We start from the raw sequence: 24,779 nt of genomic DNA, 5'->3' as shown, positions 1-24,779 counted from the left end.
TCAGGCATGGAAAGCCAAGATACTCTGTCAAAATAAAAAAACCCTAAATGAAAGATCTCTTCGAGTGAGATCCCAGTGAAAAGAACAGGTCATCAAAGAAGGAGGTACCTTTCTCTGAAGGGAGGAGAGAACTTTCACTCTGACTATGACCTTGTCTAAATATGATCAGAGTCAGTGAACTCAAAAGGCTTCCATAGCCTAGGGAACTCATGACAAGAGCCTAGGGTAATTACTGATGCCATAAACCAGAAGGTCAATTTGATAAGTCAACCACAGGAGTCACTGTGCACTTACTCCTCATGTAGGATCTCTGTCCTTAATGTGCTGTACATTGAGATTTAATGCTATAACTGGTACTCAAACAGTACTTTGCACTTTGTGTTTCTGTGTGGGAGGAAACTGTTGAAATCTTTACTTAATATATGCTAAACTGATCTTCTGTATATAAAGAGAATTGAAAATGAATCTTGATGTGAATGGAAGGGGAGAGGGAGTGGTGGGAAAGGGGAGGGTTGCGGGTGGGAGGGAAGTTATGGGGGGGGAAGCCATTGTAATCCATAAGCTGTACTTTGGAAATTTATATTCATTAAATAAAAGTTTAAAAAATGAAAAAATTATTTTCAGTTTATTAAAGAACTCTAAACAATCAACAGTAAGAAATAACTCAATGGAAAAATACTGGGTATAAGATATGAACAGTTAGCTCAAAAAGGTATACAGATGGCCAATAAGCACATTAAAATATATCTGATCCCTTTTGCCATAATGAAAATAAAAAGCCTATTAAGTTACCACCATAGAACTACCAGTTTTAAGCTATAGCAGTATCCTTATAATATCAATTGCTGGCAAAAATGTGCAGCATTTGTAATTTCCATGCATTGTTGATACAAATCAAAAATGATAAGAGCTTTTCTGGAAACACTTGACAATCTCTATTAAAGTTAAAAAAAAGTTAAATGTACATTTACCATAAAAAAAGAAAGGATATCTATACTGTAACACACATTGGAAGATTATTTACATTAGCCAAAATATAAAATCAACCTAAGTATCTATCAGTGAGAGAATGTGTTTAAAAAAAAAAAAAAAGTGGTATACCTTTTGGTATGTGGTTTGCTTTGTATTGTTTTATAGATGCCCTCCATCAGATTTTGGCAATTTCTTTCTTTTTATTTTAAGATTTATTTATTTATTGGAAAGACAGAGTTACAGAGAGGCAGGGGCAGAGAGAGAGGTCCTATATCTGATGGTTCAGTCCCTAGATGACAGCAATGGCTGGAGCGGTGCTGATCCGAAACCAGGAGCCAGGAGCTTCTTCCAGATCTCCCATGTGGGTGTAAGGGCCCAAGGACTTGGGACATCCTGTACTGCTTTCCCAGGCCATAGCAGAGAGCTGGATCAGAAGTGGAGCAGCCAGAACTCGAACCAGTGCCCATATGGGATGCTGGCACCCACTACACCACAGCACCAGTGCCTTCTTCTGTTCTTGTATTGATATTATAACGTTTTTTCTTTAAATATGTTGGTAAGAGCAATTTCATCAACTGATATTCTGATATGCAACTAACCTTGAATTCCTGGCATAAGACAAACTTGGCCATGAAGTATTTATTCATTTTAGGTGTTGAATGTGATTTGCTAAATTTATCCTGGATTTTTACCATAATTTTCTTTTCTTGATGTCATTGTCATGTTTTGGTGTTAAGTTTATGACAACTTAGCATCATAAATTAAGTTTTTTTTATTATTTTGGAGATTAATTTGTGTATAATTTTTTTCCCTGAATGTTCAGCAAAACTCAGTAGGAAAGCCATTTGATTCTTGGTTTTCCTAGTGGACTGATTTTGTTTACTACTATCAATTTCTTTACTACATAGAGGACTATTCATTTTCTTTCATTTCTTCTTGATTCAGCTTTAGTAAATTATTGAATTTTGGAAATTTTTTATTTCATCAATATAAATATTCGCATGAATTACTGTAAAGTTGTTCAGCTATCCTTTCAAAATCTAATGTTAGGAATTTTAATAAATTAACTTTAGGCTTTCTTAAGAAACACTGTTATGTTTTGTATTTAAAATTTTATTCTCTATTATCATCTGCCTCTTTAAGATTATTTTAATCCTCTTTTTCTGTTTGAGATAGATGTTTAGTTCATAAATTTTATTTTTTTAATTATTTGTTTAAGGTGTCATATTTTTCCTTAAGTACAGTGTTAGCTGTGTGCCATAACATTGATAATGATTTTGTTATTGTGTATTTAAAATATGTTCTAATTTGTATTTATATTTTATTTTGCCATGAGTTATTTAGAAGTATATTTCTTAACTCTATTCATTTACAGATTTCATCATTATCACTTAATTTCTAATTTCTACCTTAATTACATGTGGAAGGCTAAACTCTTCTATATTTCAATAATTTGAAATTTGTTGTGCTTTGTTTATAACCTAGTAAATGTTTGTAAATATACTGTGAGATTTTTTAAATGAATCTTTTTTTAAAATGTTTATTTACTTGAAAGTCAAAGTTATACAGAGAGAGAAGGAGAGGCGGGGGGAGAGAGAGAGAGAGAGAGAGAGAGAGAGAGATGTCTTCCTTCCGCTGGTTCACTCCCCAATTAGCCACAATGGCCCGAGCTGCGCCGATGTGAAGCCAGGTGCCAGGACCCTCCTCCTGGTCTCCCATGTGAGTGCAGGGGCCCAAGGACTTGGGCCATCCTCCACTGCCTTTCCAGGCCACAGCAGAGAGCTGGATTGGAAGAGGAGCAGTCAGGACTAGAACCTGTGCCCATATGGCATGCCGGCACCACAGAAGGAGGATTAACCTACTGCGCCACGGTGCTGGTCCTATGAGATTTTTTTTTTAATTTTATTTTTTTATTTAGTAAATATAAGTTTCCAAAGTACAGTTTATGGATTACAATGGCTCCCCCCCCCCATAATTTCCCTCCCACTCGCACCCCTCCCGTCTCCCGCTCCCTCTCCCATTCTATTCACATCAAGATTCATTTTCAATTATCTTTATATACAGAAGATCGATTTAGTATATATTAAGTAAAGATTTCATCAGTTTGCACCCACACAGAACATAAAGTGTAAAATACTGTTTCAGTACTAGTTATAGCATTACTTCACGTTGGACAACACATTAAGGACAGATCCCACATGAGAAGTAAGTACACAGTGACTCCTGTTGTTGACTTAACAATTTGACACTCTTGTTTATGGTGTCAGTAATCTCCCTAGATGTTCGGTTATGGAGGTTTTTTTTATGAAAGTCATAAATCTTTTATAATCTGCATATATCTGATAAATTCAATATTTGAAGTATATTAGATTTGCTTTTGGCTATTGTTGTTACTCTCCTATGGTGCCTAGATTCCTTGGGATCGATTATCTTTGTCTATGTACTTATCAATATCTCTGAAAAATTATTTGTGATTACTTATTTATTTATTTATTTATTTTTATGCTCAATTTGCTCTTTGAGGTTGAACTTGATTTTGTAACTGTGTATTGTTTTCTTTCACATTTCCATGGATGACTGATTTTACTTTGTTTTCTTCAGCTGTCTTGCCCTCTTTCTTGTTTAATCATAAAGGCACTGGAGACTGCCAATGTTAAATATTTATTTATTTATTTTTATTTAATTGAAATCAGAGAAAGAGAGGGAGAGAGGGAGAGAGGGAGAGAGAGAGAGAGAGAGAGAGAGAGAGAGATATCTTTTGCTTTAGATCCCAAACACCTGCAAGAGCTGGGGCTGAGCCAGGAAAAAGCCAGGAGCCCAGAACTCCATCTAGTTCTCCCATGAAAATAACAGACATCCAAGTACTTGAGTGATCACCAGATACCTCCCGGGTGTATATTAGCAGGAAGCTGGATCACAAGTGGAGGTGGGACTCAAACCTAGGCACTCTGATATGGGGTGTGGGCTCCTAAGTGGTGGCTTAACCAGCTGCATCAAAACACCTGCCCAAATAATGGCGATTTGTTAATATATCCACCTGTATCCACCTGTATAGCCTCAGGTTCATTACCCCTCAAAATAAAGTTTTGCTTTCTAGGTTAGTTTTCTTAGTTATTCTTGGGATTGTGCTTAGAAGAATTAGTATTATGTGTTATTTAGAGAATTAATTTCAATTTTTATTTATTCAATTGTAGTAATTACGATATTTGAGTTTTCCCTTTATTTTTGTGATTTAATCTATTGCAGACTGAGTAGTGTGTTAATTTTACCTGGACAACCCAGTGTCTTTCATTTATCTTTTATTTCTATATTTTCATTTTATTTATTCTGTAGTAGTTTATTGAGAGCAGGGAATTTTATGAGTTGCTGCTAATAGTTGGGATGGAGAATAAGAGCAATTATATCTGAATACACCTCAAAGAACAGTATACTACAAAATTACATTATATCAGTGAGTGACCCACGCTTTTGGCTAATTTAGACTGTAGGTTGCTAAGAAATGATATTTGTGTTTTGTTTGTTCCTAACAGTATTCAGATCTATATATTCTGTTTCAGAGGATGAAATATGAGTTACATAATCCAAGAATGTTTATCTTAATCCAACATCAAAAGCCATGTTTATAATAAAGTTTTATTTTAGACGTTGGATTTTTGCCTATTTTCCAATATCCTTGACAACCAAGCCTTCCTTTCCCCACTGCTTTCTGTGGCTGCATGCTTTTTTAAATGAGATATTTGAAGGAGATTTAATTTTAATTGTTTTAATTCAGAACTAGGAGACTCAAATTTACACTCAAATTTCTAGATGAGTATCCATACAGAAAGAAACCCACAAAAGATATCAGGAACAAACCTTCAGAAGTGTCATGTATCTAGGAGCTTAGGTAGAGGAATTATCCAAATAGGGGGACGGTTAACCTCATTTTCTGAAATGAAGGGAAGAAAAAGCAGAGACAAATATAAAAGTCAGTTCATTCTGTAGGTCAGGACAGGGCTGATGTCTTTTTTTAATCATAAAGATTTATTTTATTTATTTGAAAGACAGAGTTATAGAGAGTGGTAGAGACAGAAAGAGAGGTCTTCCATCCGATGGTTCACTCCCCAGATGGCCACAATGGACGGAGCTGAGCCAATCCGAAGCCAGGAGCCAGGAGTTTCTTCTGCATTTCCCACGTGGGTGAAGGGGCCCAAGGACTTGGGCCATCTTCTAGTGCTTTCCCAGGCCATAGCAGAGAGCTGGATTGGAAGAGGAGCAGCCGGGACTAGAACTGACACCCATATGGGATGCCAGCACTGCAGGCCAGGGCTTTAATCCACTGTGCAACAGCACTGGCTCCAAGGGCTGTTGTCTTAAATTGAGTTCCACAGAAGCAGATCCTGAGTTAGGTTTTATGTGAAGTAGTTTCTTCAGAAGTGATCTCAGGAAAAATCAGTAGAATAGTAGTAAGTGAGGCAAGACAGCAAAGGAGGACATGCAAAGGTGGTGTATCAAGCAAAATACCATGGAAACTGTGTGAGTTAGGGACAGGGAGACACAGTAATTATACTTCTGTACTTGTCAATCCTGCTGGGAACTCATTCTCAGGCACATCCAATTCCCAATGTACACAGGTAAAATCTAACTTCAGCAATCTGGACGCAACCATTAGACAAAAAATGCAGATGCTGCTTTCTGGGAGAAAGGCACATTGTAGTCAGGATACATGAAACTGATGAAGAGATCCGTGGGGATGTACTGTTAGAATCTGCTATCAGTTGTTTGTCTCTCCTGATAATCTTGATTTTCTTTTTGCTGAAAATGGATGGAATTTTCCTTAAAAAGGATAATTGTGAATAAGTAGACAGATGCCTAACAAATGAGAGGAATAGCGAAAAGGGCTAGCTCATGACAAATCAAAGGATCATTGAATAGTACTAGCATCGGGAATATTGGATTATTTTGTTCTGCTTATTTGAATAGTTTAAATTTTAGATACAGTCTCCATGGAGGGCTTCTATGAGAAGTTGATACTTGAATAAAAACCTGAGGTATTGAGGGAACAAACTATCTGAAAATTGGATGAAGAACATTCCAAGTAGAGGCAAGTACATGTGCAAAAAATCTGAAGTGAGAGAATAGTTGACATATTCAATGAGTAGCAAAGAAGCCACAGTTACTAAAGTGGAATGCATGAGAGAAGAGGGTAGTAGAAGTGGAGCTTGGGCACTATTTGAGAATTAGATTATGTAGGTTCTTGTAGATCATAGGCTTTTGGAAAGGGAAGACATGGGAATTTCAAAAAACTTAATTGGACATATTTATGGGGTATAATATGAGAATTCAATACATATATTCAATGTGTGAAGAAAAAATCAGGTTAGTTGTCATTTCAGCTCCCTGTAAATATATAAAATTATTGTTAAAAACATTTTTAAGATATTGAGGGTTTAAAGCATAGGAGAAACATGATTTGATATAACACCTTTAAAGTTTCTTCTGGCTACTATATGGAGAACAGACTGTAGAGAAGCAACAGCAGAGGCAACAAGACCAGTTAAGAGGCTTTTATAATGATCTTGACAAGAGATGGTGATCCGGAGTTGTAATAGTGAGATGATGACCAATGGCTTTATTCTGGATGTATTTCCTTCTAAATAGAATGTATATAGAACTTACTGACAGACCAGATGTGGTATATCAGAGCCAAAGAAGAGTAAAGAGTGGCATCAGAGATTTTACTCTAAGAACATGGAGGAATGGATTTACTTTAACTTCAGATGGGAATGATTGCAGAAGGACCAGTTCCATGTGTCTATGTTGAAGTGAATATGAATCTCAGGTTGACACATGTTATGTTTAACCCATGGATTAAGATATGGGTTGTCTCCTGTAACCCATATCTGTGGCTCTAGGTCCAGGCTCAAATATGGCTTTTTAGGGAGATCTGGGATGGAGATATTAATTAGTAAATCATAAGCTTATAAATGATATTCTCCTCTTTGTTCCTTGTACCCTCCTTTAGCTCTTGAGAAGAGTGAATTGGTTGCATGACAATTTGATAATTTGGCTATGCAATCACATATAGTGACCCAAGCATGTGACATCATTATGTGTTCACGTATCATGGATAATCTATTTTAACATTATGATCATATATACATATATAAAGATTTTATCCTGATGCATAGCTAGCCTGCTTCTACCACAGGCATCAGCTAAATTCATAGGATGTTGGTGCTTTTCCATGCACACTACTTATATAAACATACATATAAGTTCATACTTACATGAACATGGTTGTCTACTTTTGCAATATAGCATGACTTTTTCATACTAATTTAAAAAACAGTATCAGGTTTTACTTTTTGTTCGTGCATCATAGTAAATGCCATTATGTGATCTTAATTTCCTTTAATTTTCAACTTATTTGCTACATATGTGTGCACTATACGTAATGTGCTCATGTTATATTCCTGGATAACTGTTCATCACAACCATTACCCCAAGAATATCCAATTCTTTATTATGGTGACTCACATAAATATCTTACTTCCGAGCTCAGTGAAAATTTTTTTTACCGTGTCTGCCTACTCATGGACTATGATCTTCTGTTCCTACACCATGGCAGTTTAGTCCCAAAGCATGGTTATCTGTTCTTAAACCGTGCCACTTAATTCTCGTATCATGGTTGTCCTGTACACATATTGTGTGTCCATACATCATGGCTAATAATGAATATACCAAATACCTCTTCACATACATTGTGGTTCTCTAAACATCTATCATAGTTTTCTCAAGCTATATAGATACCTTACCATGCTTCCAGGCTCTTTGTTTCATTGTCATATTTTGTTTCATTTATGCACTATGGTTACTTGAAAAAATCATCAAGTTTGTCATAAGTATTTTGAGGGGCTGATGTTATGGTGCAGCAGATTAAGCTGCTGTTTGTAATCCAGCATCCCATATCAGAATGCTGGTTTGAGTCCCAGTCCCAGATACTTTACTTATAATTCAGCCTTTTGCTAAGGTACCTTGGAAAACAGAGGGTAATGGATCAAGTACTATATGGGAGAACAAATGGAATTCTTGGTTCCAGGCTTTAGCCTGGCCCAGCTCTGGCTTTTGTAGGCATTTGGGAAGTGAACTGGTGAATGGAAGCTATCTCTCTCCCTCTCTCTCTCTCTTTCTCTTTCAAATAAATAAATAAGTAAACAAATAATTTCTTTCAAAAATAAGTATTTTGAGTGTCCTTTATTATTATTATTATTTATTTATTTATTTGAGAGGCAGAGTTAAAAAGAGAGGGAGAGACAGAGAGAGGTCTTTTATCCGTTGCTTCACTCTCCAAATGGCTGTAACAGCTGGAGCTGAGCTGATCCAAAGCCAGAAGCCAGGAGCTTCTTTCAATCTTCCACTTCAATGTAGGGGTCCAAGCATTTGGACCATCTCCCACTGATTTCCCAGACCATTAGCGGGGAGCTAGATCAGAAGTAGAGCAGCTGGGACTCGAACCTGTGCCCATATGGGATGCCAGCACTGCAGGTGGAGGCTTAACCTACCATGCCACAGTACCAGCCCCAAGTGTCTATTCTTTTAAAGTCCTTGTCCACATTTTTTATCGTTGTTTCCAATTTTGTAGTACTTTAAACATTTCTCTTAATATAAAGATAACAGTTTTCATGTATTTCATTGGTACAATTCTAAGAAGATAAGCTAATTCCCTTCCTCCTCCTATACCTCCCTCGAACAACCTCCTTTCTTCATTTCTTTTTTTTTCTTTAATTTTTTGCAAAAACATGCTTTCAATTAACTCTTTAATCACAGGCTTAATCCACCACTAACCACAATATTCAACAAGTAAAAAATAGAAAGACAACAGCTCCACAGGAGTATAAACAAGGCTGAAAACAACAATCATATCATATGATGTCCATTTCATTCCTATACTTTTTTGTATTCTATATGAATTGCCACATATAAGAGAAAACATATAATATTTATTTCACTAAACATAATGATCTCCATCTGCATCCATTTTGTTGCAAAGACAGGATTTCATTCTTTTTATGGTAGTCCATGTTGTTTATACCACATTTTCTTTTTCCAGTCATCAGCTGATGGACATGTGGGTTGATTCCATTTCTTAGCTATTTTGAATTGAGCTGAAATAAACATGGAGGTACAGATAACTCTTTTGTATGCTGATTTCATTTCATTTTGGTAAATTCTCAGGAGTGAGATTCCTGGGTCATATGGGAGATTTATTTTCAGATTTCTGAGACCTCTCCATATATTCTTCCATAGTGGTTGTACTTGTTTACATTCCTACCAACAGTGTATTAGGATACCTTTTTCCCCACATCCTTGCCAGCATGTTTTGTTTCTTGATTTTTGGATGATAGCCATTCTAACTGGGGTAAGGTGAAACCTCATTGTGGTTTTGATTTGCATTTCCCGATGGCTAGTGATACTGAGCACCTTTTCATGTGTGTTTTGGCCACTTGAGTTTCATTCTTTGAAAAAAATGCCTGTTCATGTCCTTTTTCCATTTCTTAACTGGATTCTTTGTTTTGTTGTTGTTGAGTTTCTTGAGCTCCTTATATATCTGGATATTATTTCTTTATCAGATTCCTAGTTTGAAAATATTTTCTCCCATGTGTCAATTGCCTCTTCACTTTGTTTAGTGTTTGCTTTTCTGTGTAGAAGCTTCTTAGCTTGATGTAATCTCATTTGTCTGTTTTTGCTTTTAATGCCTGTTCTTCTAGGATCTTTTCCAAGAAGTCTTTGCCTATGCCAATGTCTTGCCAAATTTCTCTGATGTTTTCCTCCAATAATTTGATGGTATCAGGTCATAGATTTAGATCTTTCATCCATTTTGAGTGGATTTTTGTGTAAGGTGTAAGGTAGGGGTCTAGTTTCATACCTATGCATGAGGATATCAGTTTCCCCAGAACCATTTGTTGAAGAACTGTCCTTGCTCAAGGAATTGATTTTAGCTTGTTTGTCGATGATTAGTTGGTTGTAGATGTGTGGATTAATTTTTGAGGTTTATATTATGTTCCATTGATCTGCATGCCTATTTTTGTACCAGTACCAGGCTTTTTTGATTATAACTGCCATATAATATGTCTTGAAATCTGGTATTGTGATGTCTCCGGCTTTGTTGTTGGTGTTTAAGATTGATTTTGCTATTTGGGGTCTCTTGTGTCTCCATATGAATTTTAGCGCTGTTTTTTTTTCTAGAACTGAGAATGTCCTTGATATTTTGACTGGTTATACCATGGATGTACAATCATTGCTAATATCTGTGAATGTGCCATGTTTTCTGCTCCTGTATCATGTTTTGGTCTTATTCTGTGCCTAGTTGCTAACTAACTAAGATTACCTGTTCTAGCCACATTTCTTAAATATAAATTTTCTAATTGTGGCAAAACCCCACATAACATAAAATATACCATGTTAACCATTTTAAGTATGAAGTTCAGTAATGTTAATTGTATTAATGTTGTTGTGCAACAAGCCAACAACAGCTTTTAATCATAGATCATGTCTTAATGGATTGTGTACAAAGACCATTTTCTCTTTTAGACTCATGTGCTATGACTCTTTTGGACATATACCGTGGTCAAATGGTTTCATGCCATACATGCCTACTCATGTATCATAATAATTGTTAATTAACAAAATGTTTTGATTTTTAGAAGGTACCTGTTATGACCAGTGTCTTCTATGTCATATATGATGGCTATATTCTTATGTATAATGGATATTTGGACATGTGCATTAGTTATGGTTTCATGTAACACTGATGACTTATTCGGCATCACACTATATGTCATAGTGGTCTCCTTCCAAATAATGGAAATTTACTTCTGGGTCATCGCCATCTATTTTAGTGTGATGTTTTTCTTTTTTTTCCCTGTAATCTGAACATAACCCAAAGATATGTGCTAGAATAACATCATTAGATTTGCACTATCTATCTCTTTATTTCTATAGCATGTCTTCTTCCTATATTCAGGATTGTTACCCATAAGCTTATGTTTTCTAATCATTTACTTTGGTTAGGTCTTATATCCCATAGATTATTTCTATAATCTGGAGTTCGTTTGTACCACATCTCTCTGTTGCTATCGAGAAGTTTTCAATTCATGCATCATGAATATTTGAGCACTAACCCTTGTCATGTGATCATATGTCATTAGGGTCTTTTAAAGCAATGTGGCTACTTGAGCATGTCATCTACCTGTAACATGGATCTTTTCATGCACCATAGCTTAGTACTCATATGCTATGGCTTTCTGAACTTTTGTGTTCCTGTCCATTACTCTAAAAGATCTGTCAGCTCTTGCACAGATTATGAACCATGAATGTCACAACATATATTTGAGCATTAGGTAGACAATGAAAATTTATTGTTTATGTGAAATAAAAATGTCAAATATTAGCAGTTTCACATAATATTATTTTTAATTAACTAATTTTTAATTTTATGATTTAACAGTTCTTAACCTTTTAACAATTTTTCCAAATTACCTTAATATACAGATACTATATAATAAACATATATACTATTTTCATATGATGACATATATTTCATATGTCTATCTCTAGTGTAGATATTTAATCATATCAGACGTCTACCTTCTCTAGAATCATAGTTTTTTTCATGTGCTTATATCAGATTAATGAAGACCCAGCCTAGTATAGCATTCAGTAGCTGCTTTTTTGGAGGTAGGATGAACTCAGAAGAACTCTGTTCTTAATCTTCCCATTAACCAGAATAGCTCCCCAACATGTTTTGCATATTGGTTTCTTGTATATATTTTCCTTTAATAAAAAAAGTTTAGTATCATTACATTCCCTGTGAATATTAATCCACCTGTATGACTGAAAAATAATAAGGTGTTTGATCAGAGTTAGGTGTCAGTCAAGAAGTCTGTGTCTCAGAGTCAAAGAAGACACATAGTTCAAGGATAGTAAGTGTCACTTTGTTGGCTGGTTACTTAACCCCATGTTTTGAGTTTACCTCTACTTGTCCAGAGTTCGTAAAACAACCCTACATATGGGCAACTCTAAATCACTAATTCGTTCATCAATGCATTTGTTTATTCCTTAAGGACCTCTATGTCAGGAAGTAAGTCTTGGATTATTTAGTTATGTTGTGGTCTGTATATAAAGGATCTGGCTTTGCCCTCAACTATTTCTTTGTGAAGAAATATTACATTTTTTAAGATTTATTTATTTATTTGAAGGCCAGAGTTGCAGATAGACAGGGAGAGGCAGAGACAAACATATCTGCTGGTTCACTCTCCAAATGGCCACAACAGCTGGGACTGGGCCAGGCTAAAGCCAGGAGCATGGAACTCCATCCAGGTCTCCAATGTGGGTGGCAAGGGCACAAGTGCTTGAGCCATCATCTGCTGCTTTCCCAGAGTGTATATTAGCAGGAAGCAAGATTGGAAGCAGAGCAGTCAGGACTTGAACCAGTACTTTGACATGGAATGCCAGTGTCAGTGGTAGTGGCTTAATACTGTGCCACAATATCAGCCCCAAGAAACAGTACATGCTTATTCAAGAGACATGGTGTCCTATCATTCAGCATTTTCTCAACATGATTCTGAAGAAATAATCTTTCTACTTCAGGTGCTTTGATTTCTTGGAAAATTTCTTATCTTTTTCAACATGAGACCCAATCCCAAAAATGCTAAAAGGAGACTCCAAGTCTTAATATACTAGGATTTTCCACAATATTCCACTGTTAACAGTGGCCAAGTTCCTTGTGGCAGTAGAAAGCAAACAGGGGGCTGAGGAGAGAGAAAATGAAGGCCTGAAGGACTATTTTTAAGTTCTTGTGTTATAAGGAGGTAACTGAGACTGAGGGGTATTCCATGCCTCAGTCATATGGGAAGACAAAGACAGAGATGGAACTGTAACCTAATACTCCTGATTACTTGTCTAGAACTCATTGTACTACCTTATGCACCCTTTATTGGATAGGCTCTGATATGTTCAGGAGAGTCGTATGTTGGGAATGAATTTTGGTGGAATTGCTATGTTGGGAAAAGGACTGTCAAGCATTGAGTAACCAGATACTAGAGAAGTTAAATGGTTCTATTGGGGTTAAATAAAATATTATTTTTACTCTTCCTCTTCCCTGCCTTTTTCTACCTTTTTCCCTTTCCCACTTTCCCTGAACTGGATCTTACAGGTTTGTTCGAGTTGATGTCCAAGAAGATGATGGTCACAGAGCTGAGTTATTTCTACATGATCAGACTTGGGCTTCTTTTCCTGATTAATATTTTCCCTGGAACCACTGGTCAAGGAGAATCAAGACGACAAGAACCTGGGGACTTTGTAAAGCAGGATATTGGCGGGTAAGAACCCTTAATTCTTAAAACAAAAATGACAATGATAAATGTTTACCTCAGACCAATACAAAACTTGTAACCTTTTTCAAACATAGCAACCCAGACTCTTCAGGTTGAAATAAATCACAAAGGTCTTCTTGGGCAACGCCCTACTCCATGCTGGAATCTTCATGAGATATCTTAAAAACAGTTCTCTCCATCCTTTTGCTCTAAACTTTATCTCTTTTCTCTTAGATCTTATTATGCAACCTTTACTGAATCTAGCACATTTGTATGTAAACATGATCAAGAGTCTCTCATGTTAAATTTGAAACTCTTACCTCCCAATCCTGCTTTAATGTAGATCATACTTCTTGATTTAAAATATATATTTATTTGAAATAACAATGTGAGTAGAGGGAGGGAGGGAAGGAAGGAAGGAAGGAGGAGGAAAGGGGGAGAGGGGAGAGGGAAAGAGCGAGAGAGGGAGAGAGGCAGAGTGGGACGAGAGAGAGAGAGAGAGAGAAAGAGAGAGAGAGAGAGAGAGAGAGAGAATGAGAATGCGAATCTTTCTTCTGCTGGTTCACTCCCCAAATGGTTGCAAGAGTCAGGTCTGGGTCAGGTCAAAGCCAGGTGCCAGAAACATAATTTGGGTTTCCTACATGGGTGTCAGACACCCAAGTACTTGGGTTATCTTCTGTTGCCTTTGCAGGTACATTAGTAAGAAGCTGAATTGAAAGTGGAGCAGCAGGTATTCAAACCATCACTCTGATATGGGATGTTGACATTGCAAGCAGCAGCTTAATCTGCTGTGCCACAACACTGACCCCAACCCATTCTTCTATTTTTTTAAAGTCATACTTCTTAAAGGATTGATATGCTCTGTTGTCTCTGTTTACCTCTCACCAATTACTGCACCCACTGCTGTCTGGCTTCCAATCTAGTGACTCTAATGCAACTTCTGGAACATAGATGTACAATGTTGGCTTAGTTGCTAAACTCAAGACTTCTGTCCTTTTATTCCTCATTTATTCTTTAATAGCATCCAATGTGGTTGATCTCTCTCTTTAAAACTTTTTTACTATGAAATAAAATATATGTATATATAAATACATAATATATAAATATATGGTTTAAGAATAATTCTACCTTTGACTTCAGAGACACCACATTTTCCTGGTGATTAGATTTTGTTCTAGAAGTGACGCATGAAATAAAGAAATTGGTTATATAAATATCTTTCCTAGTCTTACTTTATTGTTCTTCAGGTAGTAGTAGTTTTATTTGTTTTATCCTGGACATTCTTCATAACATATAGACCCTCTGAATGATTTAATCAATACCTATGACAGTGTTACCTCATGCAAATGCCAGTAACTTCTTTTGAGGATAGGATGTCTATATCCAATTGTCTATTGAACAAGCCCATTTGAACATTTCATACATTCCTTAAACTAAGAGTATCCATAATCTGGCTGAAAAGCCCATGAGAGTATTTCAGGCATGGAAAGCCAAGACACTCTGGCAAAAAGATCTCTGTGAGTGAGATCCCAGTGGAAAGAACAGGTCTTCAAAGAGGGAGGTACCTTTCTCTGAAGGGAGGAGAGAACCTCCACTTTGACTATGACCGTGTCTAAACAAGATAAGAGTCGGAGAACTCAAGGGGCTTCCATAGCCTTGGAAACTCATAACTGGTGCATAGGGAGATTACTGATGCCATAAACAGGAGTGTCAATTGGTAAAGTCAACAACAGGAGTCACTGTGCACTTACTCCTCATGTAGGATCTCTGTCCTTAATGTGCTGTACACTGAGGCTTAATGCTATAACGAGTACTCAAACAGTATATTTCACTTTGTGTTTCTATGGGGGTGCAAACGGTTGAAATCTTTACTTAATGTACACTAAACTGATCTTCTGTAAAAAAAAAAAAAAAAAAAAAAAAAAAAAAAAAGAAAGAAATTTTCAATTCCCAACTTGACTCTCACTGGGATTAAACATGACAATAGGTCTGATCTGATTTCATCATCATTTAAAAAAAATCATCTATTATTTTTCACTTTATGTTTCTGTGTGGGAGCAAACTGTTGAAATACTTACTTAAGGTATACTAAGCTGATCTTCTGTATATTAAGATAATCGAAAATGAATCTTGATGTGAATGGAAGGGGAGAGGGAGTGGGAAAGGGGAGGGTTGTTGGTGGGAGGGACGGTATGGGGGGGGAAGCCATTGTAACCCATGAGTCGTACTTTGGAAATTTATATTCATTAAATAAAAGATAAAAAAAAAAAAGAGTATCCATAAAGTCTTATCATATCCATCTCCCACTTCTATCCTAAAGATCAAACACAATACCACAAACAAAACATGTTTTCCCCATTTTTCTCTGTTTAAGTCAAAGGCACAACCATCCACTCAATTGATCTAACCAGAAATTTGGAATCGTTTTTGCAAAATTGTACCCTTCACTCTCCAGATTGAATGAATCACCAAACTTTATCATGTCTACCGCTCATGTCCCTTGGATTAGTCTACTATTCCCACAATTTTCCTGTTAACTCCCTCATTTAATAGTGTTATCTCCCACTTGGATTACTGCATGAGCCTCTAATTGCTCGTCCTATAATCTTGTTCCCATGCAAACTAACCGCCACTAACACTGTAGCCAGTGTTACTTCTAAATACATGTTGAGACATGAATGTCTTATTTAGAGCCCTTTAATGTCTTCCCACAGTCCTTAGACTAAAGTACAAACTCCTAAATATGATTTTATAAGATCTATCATGATCTTATAAAATCTTCTAGCTTCTTCTCATCTTACTAGCTTTATTTCTTAGTCCTCCTGGTATCAAAATCTGTTCTTTCAGCAGTATTGGGTTTTTAAAATTCTGTCTCATCTGAGAAATATCATTTCTAGAAGCGATCTCTTAGTCTTTATTTATTTTGATATTACACAGGACATTTTGTTTCTTTATAGTGCCTTTTTGGTTTGTTTTACATTTGGCATTGTCTCGTATTGTTGGAAACATGCATCTTTTTTCTTTCTTTTTTTGACAGGCAGAGTGGACAGTGAGAGAGAGAGACAGAGAGAAAGGTCTTCCTTTGCCATTGGTTCACCCTCCAATGGCCGCCACAGCTGGCCCGCTGCGGCTGGTGCACCGCGCTGATCCGATGGCAGGAGCCAGGTACTTCTCCTGGTCTCCCATGGGGTGCAGGGCCCAAGCACTTGGACCATCCTCCACTGCACTCCCTGGCCACAGCAGAGAGCTGGCCTGGAAGAGGGGCAACCGGGAAAGAATCCGGCACCCCGACCGGGACTAGAACCCGGTGTGCAGGCGCCGCAAGGCGGAGGATTAGCCTAGTGAGCCGCAGCGCTGGCCTAGAAACATGCATGTTTAAATGGGACTTGTTCCTAAATCTTTTTTGCAGGGCTGATTATATTCTAAGTCTTTTTATATTCTGTCAGAATTTTTACAGTAATCTCTTGGACTTGATGTTATAGAACTGGACTTATATGTCTTTATCAACTTGGCATATAAGAATCTTTTTGTTCTTTCTCCCAGTCTAGAAAGTTAAGCCAACTCTGTTTTGTTAATTCCTTGGATCATGCTACATATTCTAAATAAGGTGAGGATTCTAAATAAATAAACCTTACCTCTCCAGTATTTAATTTTTTTAAAATTTTAACTCTGGGAATAAAATTTTCTAACAAGGTATAAGATATTTTGAAAATCCTAAACAAGAATTTGAATTGAACAGTCTTTTCTTGGTGACATTTATTTCTTTATTTTTAGAAGAGATAGAAGGAAATGGGATGAAAAAGAGAGATATATTTTACATCTACTGGTTCACTCCCTAGATGGCCACAGCAGCCAGTGCTGGGCCAGGCCAAGCCAGGAGTTTCATCTGGGTCTCCCATATGGATGCAGAGGCTCAAATACTTGGACAATCTTTTCCCAGGCACATTAGCAGGGAGTTGGATCAGAAGTGGAGCAGCCAGGACATGAACCAGCATGTCACAGGCAGCAGTTTAATGCACTGTACCATAGTGCCAGCTCCTCTTGGTGACTGTTGATCCTCATAAAAAACACTCATTATATTTGTTCTGTATCTACTTTTTTATTTTTTAACATTTATTTAATAAATATAAATTTCGAAAGTACAACTTTTGGATTATAGCGGCTTTTCCCCCCCATAACTGTCCTCCAACCCACAACTATCTCATCTCCCACTCCCTCTACCACCCAATTCACATCAAGATTCATTTTCAATTATCTTTATATACAGAAGATCAGTTTAATATATACCAAGTAAAGATTTCAACAGTTTGCACCTACACAGAAACACAAAGTATAAAGTACTATTTGAGTACTAGTTATACCGTTAATTCACATAATACAACACACAAAGGACAGAGATCCTACATGGGGAATAAGTGCACAGTGACTCTCACTGTTGATTTAACACTTGACACCCTTATTTATGATGTCAGTAATCACCCAAGGCTCTTGTCATGAGTTGCCAAGGCTATAGAAGCCTCTTGAATTCGCCAACTCCAATCTTATTTAGACAAGGCCATAGTCAAAGTGGAAGTTCTCTCCTCCCTTCAGAGAAAGGTACCTCCTTCTCTGATGGCCTGTTCTTTCTGTCGGTATCTCATTCACAGAGATCTTTCATTTAGGGTTTTTTTTTTTTTTTTTTATTGCCGGAGTGTCTTGGCTTTACATACCTGAGAAACTCTCATGGGCTTTTTAGCCAGATCTGAATGCCTTAAGGGCTGTCTGTATCTACTTTTTAATTTTTGTCTTTATCATCAGTGTTTGTTGTCATCCCTCCTGTTTAGATTGGTTTGTTTACATCCTATTATTGTGTAGAGAACCAAGCCTTTTAGTAATTTTGTTAAAGACAAGGCAGTGAAATCCTTCTTGAAAAAACAGAGTGAAGTATTTGGCTTTAATACAGAAAATAATGACCACATGTTACATGCATGACTATACAAAATTTAATATTTTTGTTTACTTTCTTCCAAGCCCAGTGCTGTTCATATTTTGGAGGGGTGACTACTAAAATCCTTACTCTGAATATTAGGGTGCATACTCTATTTGTATTTACTATACATTATGGAATCAATACATCTTCAAAATATATGGAACATGCTGATACTTCTGCTTCTTTCTGTATTCTTGTTTTTTTTTTAAAAACTTTTATTTAATAAATATAAATTTCGAAAGTACAACTTTTGGATTATAGCGGCTTTTCCCCCCATAACCTCCTTCCCACCCACAACCATCCCATCTGCCACTCTCTCTCCCATCCCATTCTTCATCAAGATTCATTTTCAATTATATTTATATACAGAAGATCAACTTAGTATATACTAAGTAAAGATTTATTCCTCCTTAATTTTCTGTATTAAAATTGATTTTTACATTATTTTATCTACATTTTGTGCTTTATTCAATTAAATAACTTGGATTGGCTACCTCATCAGTTTCAACAATCAGCAATGGTTTACTTTTTATAAATCTTGTGCTAAATGCAATAGTTAATTACTTTCAGTCAGAGAGAGAGACAGATATACAGACACAGAGAGAGTACTTCTACCCATTAGTTCATTTCACAAATGCCCACAACAACCAGAATTGGGTTAAGTGCCAGGAACTGAATCCATGGTGGCAAGAACCCAATTACTTCAGCCATTACTTCTGCCTCCCAGGGATTGCCTTGTCAGGAAACTAGAGACAGGAACTGGAGGTGGGGATCTAATCCAAGTTCACTGATGTGGTATGCAAGCGTCTTCACTACCAAGTTCAACATCCACTCCAAGATACATTAGTTCTTAACATTAGATGTGTATAAGCAAGCAAGTAGGCTCCATATCTGAAAATTGGAGATATTTACTAACAAATCTTCATCTTATCAAATATTCCAGATGTTTCTGATGGAAGAAATCTTTAGTTAGTACTTACAGATCATAGTCCCTGTTTTCAAGGCTCTAACAGTGTAGCTAGGGGTATGGAATTCTGGAACTTTAGAATGGCAGACATGGAAAAACTCACAGAAAACATATACTCTGACTCATTATTTTGTACATGAGGAAACTGAGATCCGAAAAGGGAAATTGACTTTCCTAAGATATCACAACAAATTATTAGTGGAACCAGATCTAGAACAGCAGTCTCTGATTCCCAGTCCTGTTTTCTTGAGGAAAAGCTTTAGAGAGCAATTTCAGCTTAGTATATTAAAAAAGCATATTTCTTGTTCTCCTGTTACTGGTCCAGTATTTAGACCATTAGCAAATGAAAGCCATAAATGTGAATAGTGTTAAGTTGAACATTATGAAACTCATTTTTCTGGGTCAAAATGGCCAAAATCAGCAATTCCATACTGGGTCAGCAAATGGCTAAGTAGCAAGTTGGTTCCAAATGCATCCTTTGTCTAGGTCTGAATGCAATTTATTGAAATAGGGTGTTGAAGAACACAGTTGGGGCATTTCAGCTATGATTATTTGAGGGCAGTGGATTATTTGCAAGGAGATTGATAATAAAGGTAGGTCTAAGTATAGGGAAACCGTGAATAATAAACTAAAGGCTGACAGCAGATCTGTTATGTATTGCAAGTTTTCTTAAGATGTGCAGAGACGTTTTGCGACTCAATGACTGTGAGCCTTGTCTCTTCCATTGAGGAACAGTGTGGTTTTTTTTCTTCTTCATACTATTTGTTGAGTATTTCGCTTAGTGTAGTGTTAAATATACTATCATTAAATAAACTGAAAATATATCTTTGTAAAAATTAAGAGTGGAAATGTGAGAGGGAGGAGGAGGAAAGGTTGAAGCATGGGCAGAAGGAAGGGTAGTGGGGGAAAGTATCACTATGTTCCTAATTTGTATATTTGAAATACATGAAATTTGTATAACTTAAATAAAATTTTAAAAAAGAAAAAAATCGCCGGATTCTGTCCCGGTTGCTCCTCTTCCAGTCCAGCTCTCTGCTGTGGCCCGGGAGGGCAGTGGAGGATGGCCCAGGTGCTTGGGCCCCTGCACCCACATGGGAGACCAGGAAGAAGCACCTGGCTCTTGGCTTTGGATCGGTGCAATGTGCCGGCTGTAGCAACCATTTAGGAGTGAACCAGTGGAAGGAAGACCTTTCTCTCTGTCTCTCTCTCTCTCTCTCTCTCTCTCTCTCTCACTATCTATATCTCTACTTGTCAAATAAAAAAAAAAAGAAAGAAAAAAGTATGTACACCGAACTACAGTAAAGGAAATAGCCAAACTGAGATTTCAAAGGGAGACAACCAGGGAATTACATGCCCAGATTTATTCTTTTCCTTCCTGTAATCTTCAACTAAAGTAGCCAAACTCAAATTAAAACCAGAGATCAAGGGAGCCTTGTTGATACCCTTTGTATATTTCAGCCTTTTTTTTTTTTTTTGACAGGCAGAGTGGACAGTGAGAGAGAGAGACAGAGAGAGAAAGGTCTTCCTTTGCCGTTGGTTCACCCTCCAATGGCCGCCGCTGCAGCCGGCGCACCGCGCTGATCCGATGGCAGGAGCCAGGAGCCAGGTGCTTTTCCTGGTCTCCCATGGGGTGCAGGGTCCAAGCACCTGGGCCATCCTCCACTGCACTCCCTGGCCATAGCAGAGAGCTGGCCTGGAAGAGGGGCAACCGGGACAGAATCCGGCGCCCCGACCGGGACTAGAACCCGGTGTGCCGGCGCCACAAGGTGGAGGATTAGCCTATTGAGCCACGGCGCCGGCTATTTCAGCCTTCTAACAAAGAGGACAGGGTGAAGGAAAGTTGAGGATATTTTTTGAAGGGCAAATGAGAAGATATTGGACATTAGGACTCATATTTAAGTTTATGATAAGAGTATGGATCATGATTTTGGAGGAATATGTCACTATGTTCACATTTTTTTCTGCACCAGCATTGTGTAGTGGTGGCAGTGGAGACAGCCAATGCTGTCACCTGAGAAGGACATGATTGGGTAGTTGCATATTTCCTTATCATATCCACATCCTGACTTGGTACCACTGCTCCAAAGATGTCAGTCCTCATAAGCATCTGTATTCATATTGAAAGATACTTTCTTGGGGCTGGCACTGTGGTGTAGTAGGATAAGCCTCCACCTGGGGCGCTGGCATCCCATATGGGCGTTGGTTCCTATCCTGACTCTCTGCTTGTGACCTGGGAAAGCAATGGAGGATGGCCCAAGAGCTTAGGTCCCAGCACCCCCTGGGAGACCTGGAAAAACCTCCTGGCTTCTGGCTTCAGACTGGCTTAGCTCCAGCCATCGAAGCCTTTTGGAGAGTGAACCAATGGATGGAACACCTCTCTCTCTTTCTCTCTCTGCCTCTCTCTGTCCGTAACTCTAACTCTCAAATAAATAAAATCTTTAAAAAAGAGAAAGAAATTTTCTTAGTCCTCTTAATGTCAGCACTTGTGATCCCATGAATGAAAAGACCAATCCCTTCCTTTTATGTGCTATCTCTATTAAAGAATCAATAGAAATTCAGTATCAATAGATACATTGATACTCAGCATTTGATAATTAAATCTTGCATTTTTAGAGCCAGATATGGGAACTAAGAAGTTGTCAGTTCCTGAATTCCTACTCTGGGCAGGAATCCCTCCTGCATTTTGCTTGATGATTGACCTATAAATTTCAATATCTCCAGTAATAAGCTGCATTACTACCATAGGGCACCACTTTAGGGATTAAAAAGTACTTCCAATGTTAAGCTGAAACTCACCTTCCTCTAATGCTTACCTTTTATAGGCCTAGTAACATTTTCTTCCTTTTCCATGTAATAGCTCTCAGATCTACTCCATGCTTTCTTGTCTTCAAGCTGATTCTCATTTCTTTCTTTCTTTCTTTCTTTTTTTTTTTTTTTTGACAGGCAGAGTGGACAGTGTGAGAGAGAGACAGAGAGAAAGGTCTTCCTTTTGCCGTTGGTTCACCCTCCAATGGCCGCCGCGGCCGGCGCGCTGCGGCTGGTGCACCGCGCTGATCCGAAGGCAGGAGCCAGATGCTTCTCCTGGTCTCCCATGCGGGTGCAGGGCCCAAGCACTTGGGCCATCCTCCACTGCACTCCCTGGCCATAGCAGAGAGCTGGCCTGGAAGAGGGACAACTAGGATAAAATCCGGTGCCCCGACCGGGACTAGAACCCGGTGTGCCGGCGCCGCAAGGCAGAGGATTAGCCTAGTGAGCCGCGGCGCCGGCTTCATTTCTTTCAGTTATTCTCCTGGCATAATGTAGTTCTCATGGCATTGATTAAAATGTACCTTTAGTTTTTTCTCTAAATTTTTTTGAAATTTAATTTAAGACCTTATACTGATGTATAGTTTTCATACTCCATCATGCTTATCTAAATTTTATACAGCCATGCACAACTTAAACATGGGATCTCATTATAAGAAATGTATCATTAGGTAAGTTCATCATTATCAGGGCTTCATATATGTCACTTATTGCTTTTAAATTTTTCTTATTTATATAAGGTGAATAAATTTCATGTATTTCATATATACAGATTTAGGAGCATAATGATACTTTATATCCTACTCTCCCTGCCGCCCATACTCCAACCCTCGCTCCTCCTTCTTTTCTTATTTACTATTTTTTACTTTTACTATGAAATACTTTTAGTTTATTTTATAATCATAAACTTAACCCTCCACTAAATGAAGAATTTGAAAAGTAGTAAGTAGAATAACCACTGTTCCTCAAGAGTATAGACAAGGGCTCTAAGTAATAATCAAATCTCAAAATGTTAATGTCACTAATATACATTACATTTTTGTACTCTGTATATCTGTATATTAGTTACCACAAATCAAGGAAAATATATGATGCTTGTCTTTTGGGGACTGGCTGATTTCTATACTAATTTCTTTTATTTATTTATTTTTATTTTTATTTTTGACAGGCAGAGTGGACAGTGAGAGAGAGATAGAGAGAAAGGTCTTCCTTTTGCCATTGGTTCACCCTCCAATGGCTGCCACGGCCAGCGCGCTGCGGCCGGCGCACCGTGCTGATCCGATGGCAGGAGCCAGGAGCCAGGTGCTTTTCCTGGTCTCCCATGGGGTGCAGGGTCCAAGCACCTGGGCCATCCTCCACTGCACTCCCTGGCCACAGCAGAGAGCTGGCCTGGAAGAGGGGCGACCGGGACAGAATCCGGTGTGCCGGCGCCGCAAGACGGAGGATTAGCCTTTTGAGCCGCAGCGCTGGCCATGATTTCTATAAACATAATGGTTTTCAGTTGCATACATTTCATTGCAAAGACAGAATTTCATTCTTTTTTATAGCTTTATATATTTATATATATTATATATATATAGATCATATTTTCATTATCCAATCAACAGACCTGTCAGCTAGATGATGCTCTTATCCATGTTTTGTAGATGAAATATGGAAATATGAAGAAATCAAGTAACTTGCTAAAGCTAATTTAGCTAGAAACTTGCATAACTAGGAAAGAAACTCACCAAATGTGGATTCAGAGTCCATTCTATTAACCACCACAATGTATTGCGTTGCAAGAGTTTGCTCACTTTTAAGTTATAATTAGTCACATATTTATTTATTTTATGCACATGAACAATTTACTTACATATGATCTCTCAAACTCTCAATAAATGTATTTTATCCACGCGGCTGCATAGACTGTTTTAAGGAAGGGCATGTGTAGTTTACTCACGGGATCTGGAGAGAGAAAAATATTGACTCATCCTATCCCTTTTGAAGTAGAAATGTAGTATTTGTGACATAGGACAAGGATGGGTATTTGAGGCAGGATCAAGAATACTTCATAGGTGAAGTTGTGACTTGCTATTGCATCATGACAGGAGGCCAGGTTGTCTCAATTTCATTTCATTAAGGTGATGACTGTCAGGATACTCCAATGCAAAGGTTTAGTCACCAGGACTGATTGAATAGCTTTGAGTTGTTGGTCAGCTCATTGCTTTGATCATGGCTATGGATGTGAGATAAAAAGCAAATACTAGTGGGACAAAGAATATTCCTACTACTGTAATTTTTTACTCTTGAGTGCCAAATTATTTTTTCCATGTAGACAGTTTTATAAACGGTTTTCAGACTAACCTATGAAAGTTCACTTAACCAGAAATGTTGATGAAATGATGCTCATGCACTGACACTTTGGTTATAATCATTGAAATAATTTATGAGAAATGTTCTTGCATAGTCCTATCTGGAAAACTAGCTATCATTTTGGCATTTGTGTCATGACCCATGTTAAGTTCTGGTCATGTCTATTTATGTTCAAATATTGAATCATATCTGTAAAGGTTAGTAACATTTTGCATTCTCATTCACAACATACACACTAGTGAAATATTACTGTACATTTTGTCAAACATTGAATTTCAGTTACTAAGAAGACGTAAAGGATTTGTCTTTTATTTTAGCTCAATTCAGCAAAGTTAGTGTGAACACGTGGGGCAAC

The 24,779-nt window shown here is 37.5% G+C and overlaps 2 protein-coding genes across 6 annotated transcripts in view; one reads left to right on the top strand and one right to left on the bottom strand.

Annotated features, from left to right (window-relative positions):
• The window catches only part of LOC138847567 (uncharacterized), a 673,630-nt gene that overhangs the window by 286,471 nt on the left and 362,380 nt on the right, over window positions 1-24,779 (bottom strand). The gene's annotated exons all lie outside the window — the stretch shown is intronic.
• Window positions 1-24,779, top strand: part of GABRA3 (gamma-aminobutyric acid type A receptor subunit alpha3) — a 327,562-nt gene that overhangs the window by 89,896 nt on the left and 212,887 nt on the right. For all 5 annotated transcript variants that reach the window (XR_011385360.2, XM_051833857.3, XM_017350870.4 and 2 more), the window contains exon 2: window positions 13,169-13,334. Coding sequence is in view for 4 of the 5 variants with exons in the window: in XM_051833855.3 (XP_051689815.1) it covers window positions 13,169-13,334 (166 nt within the window). In the remaining variant the exon portion in view is untranslated. The remainder of the gene's footprint in view (window positions 1-13,168; window positions 13,335-24,779) is intronic.

The sequence above is a fragment of the Oryctolagus cuniculus genome, chromosome X (assembly GCF_051225735.1).
Source record: "Oryctolagus cuniculus isolate XC-2025 breed Fujian yellow rabbit chromosome X, ASM5122573v1, whole genome shotgun sequence".
NCBI classification, from domain to species: Eukaryota; Metazoa; Chordata; class Mammalia; order Lagomorpha; family Leporidae; genus Oryctolagus; species Oryctolagus cuniculus.
This window is presented reverse-complemented; position numbering and strand designations above follow the sequence as displayed.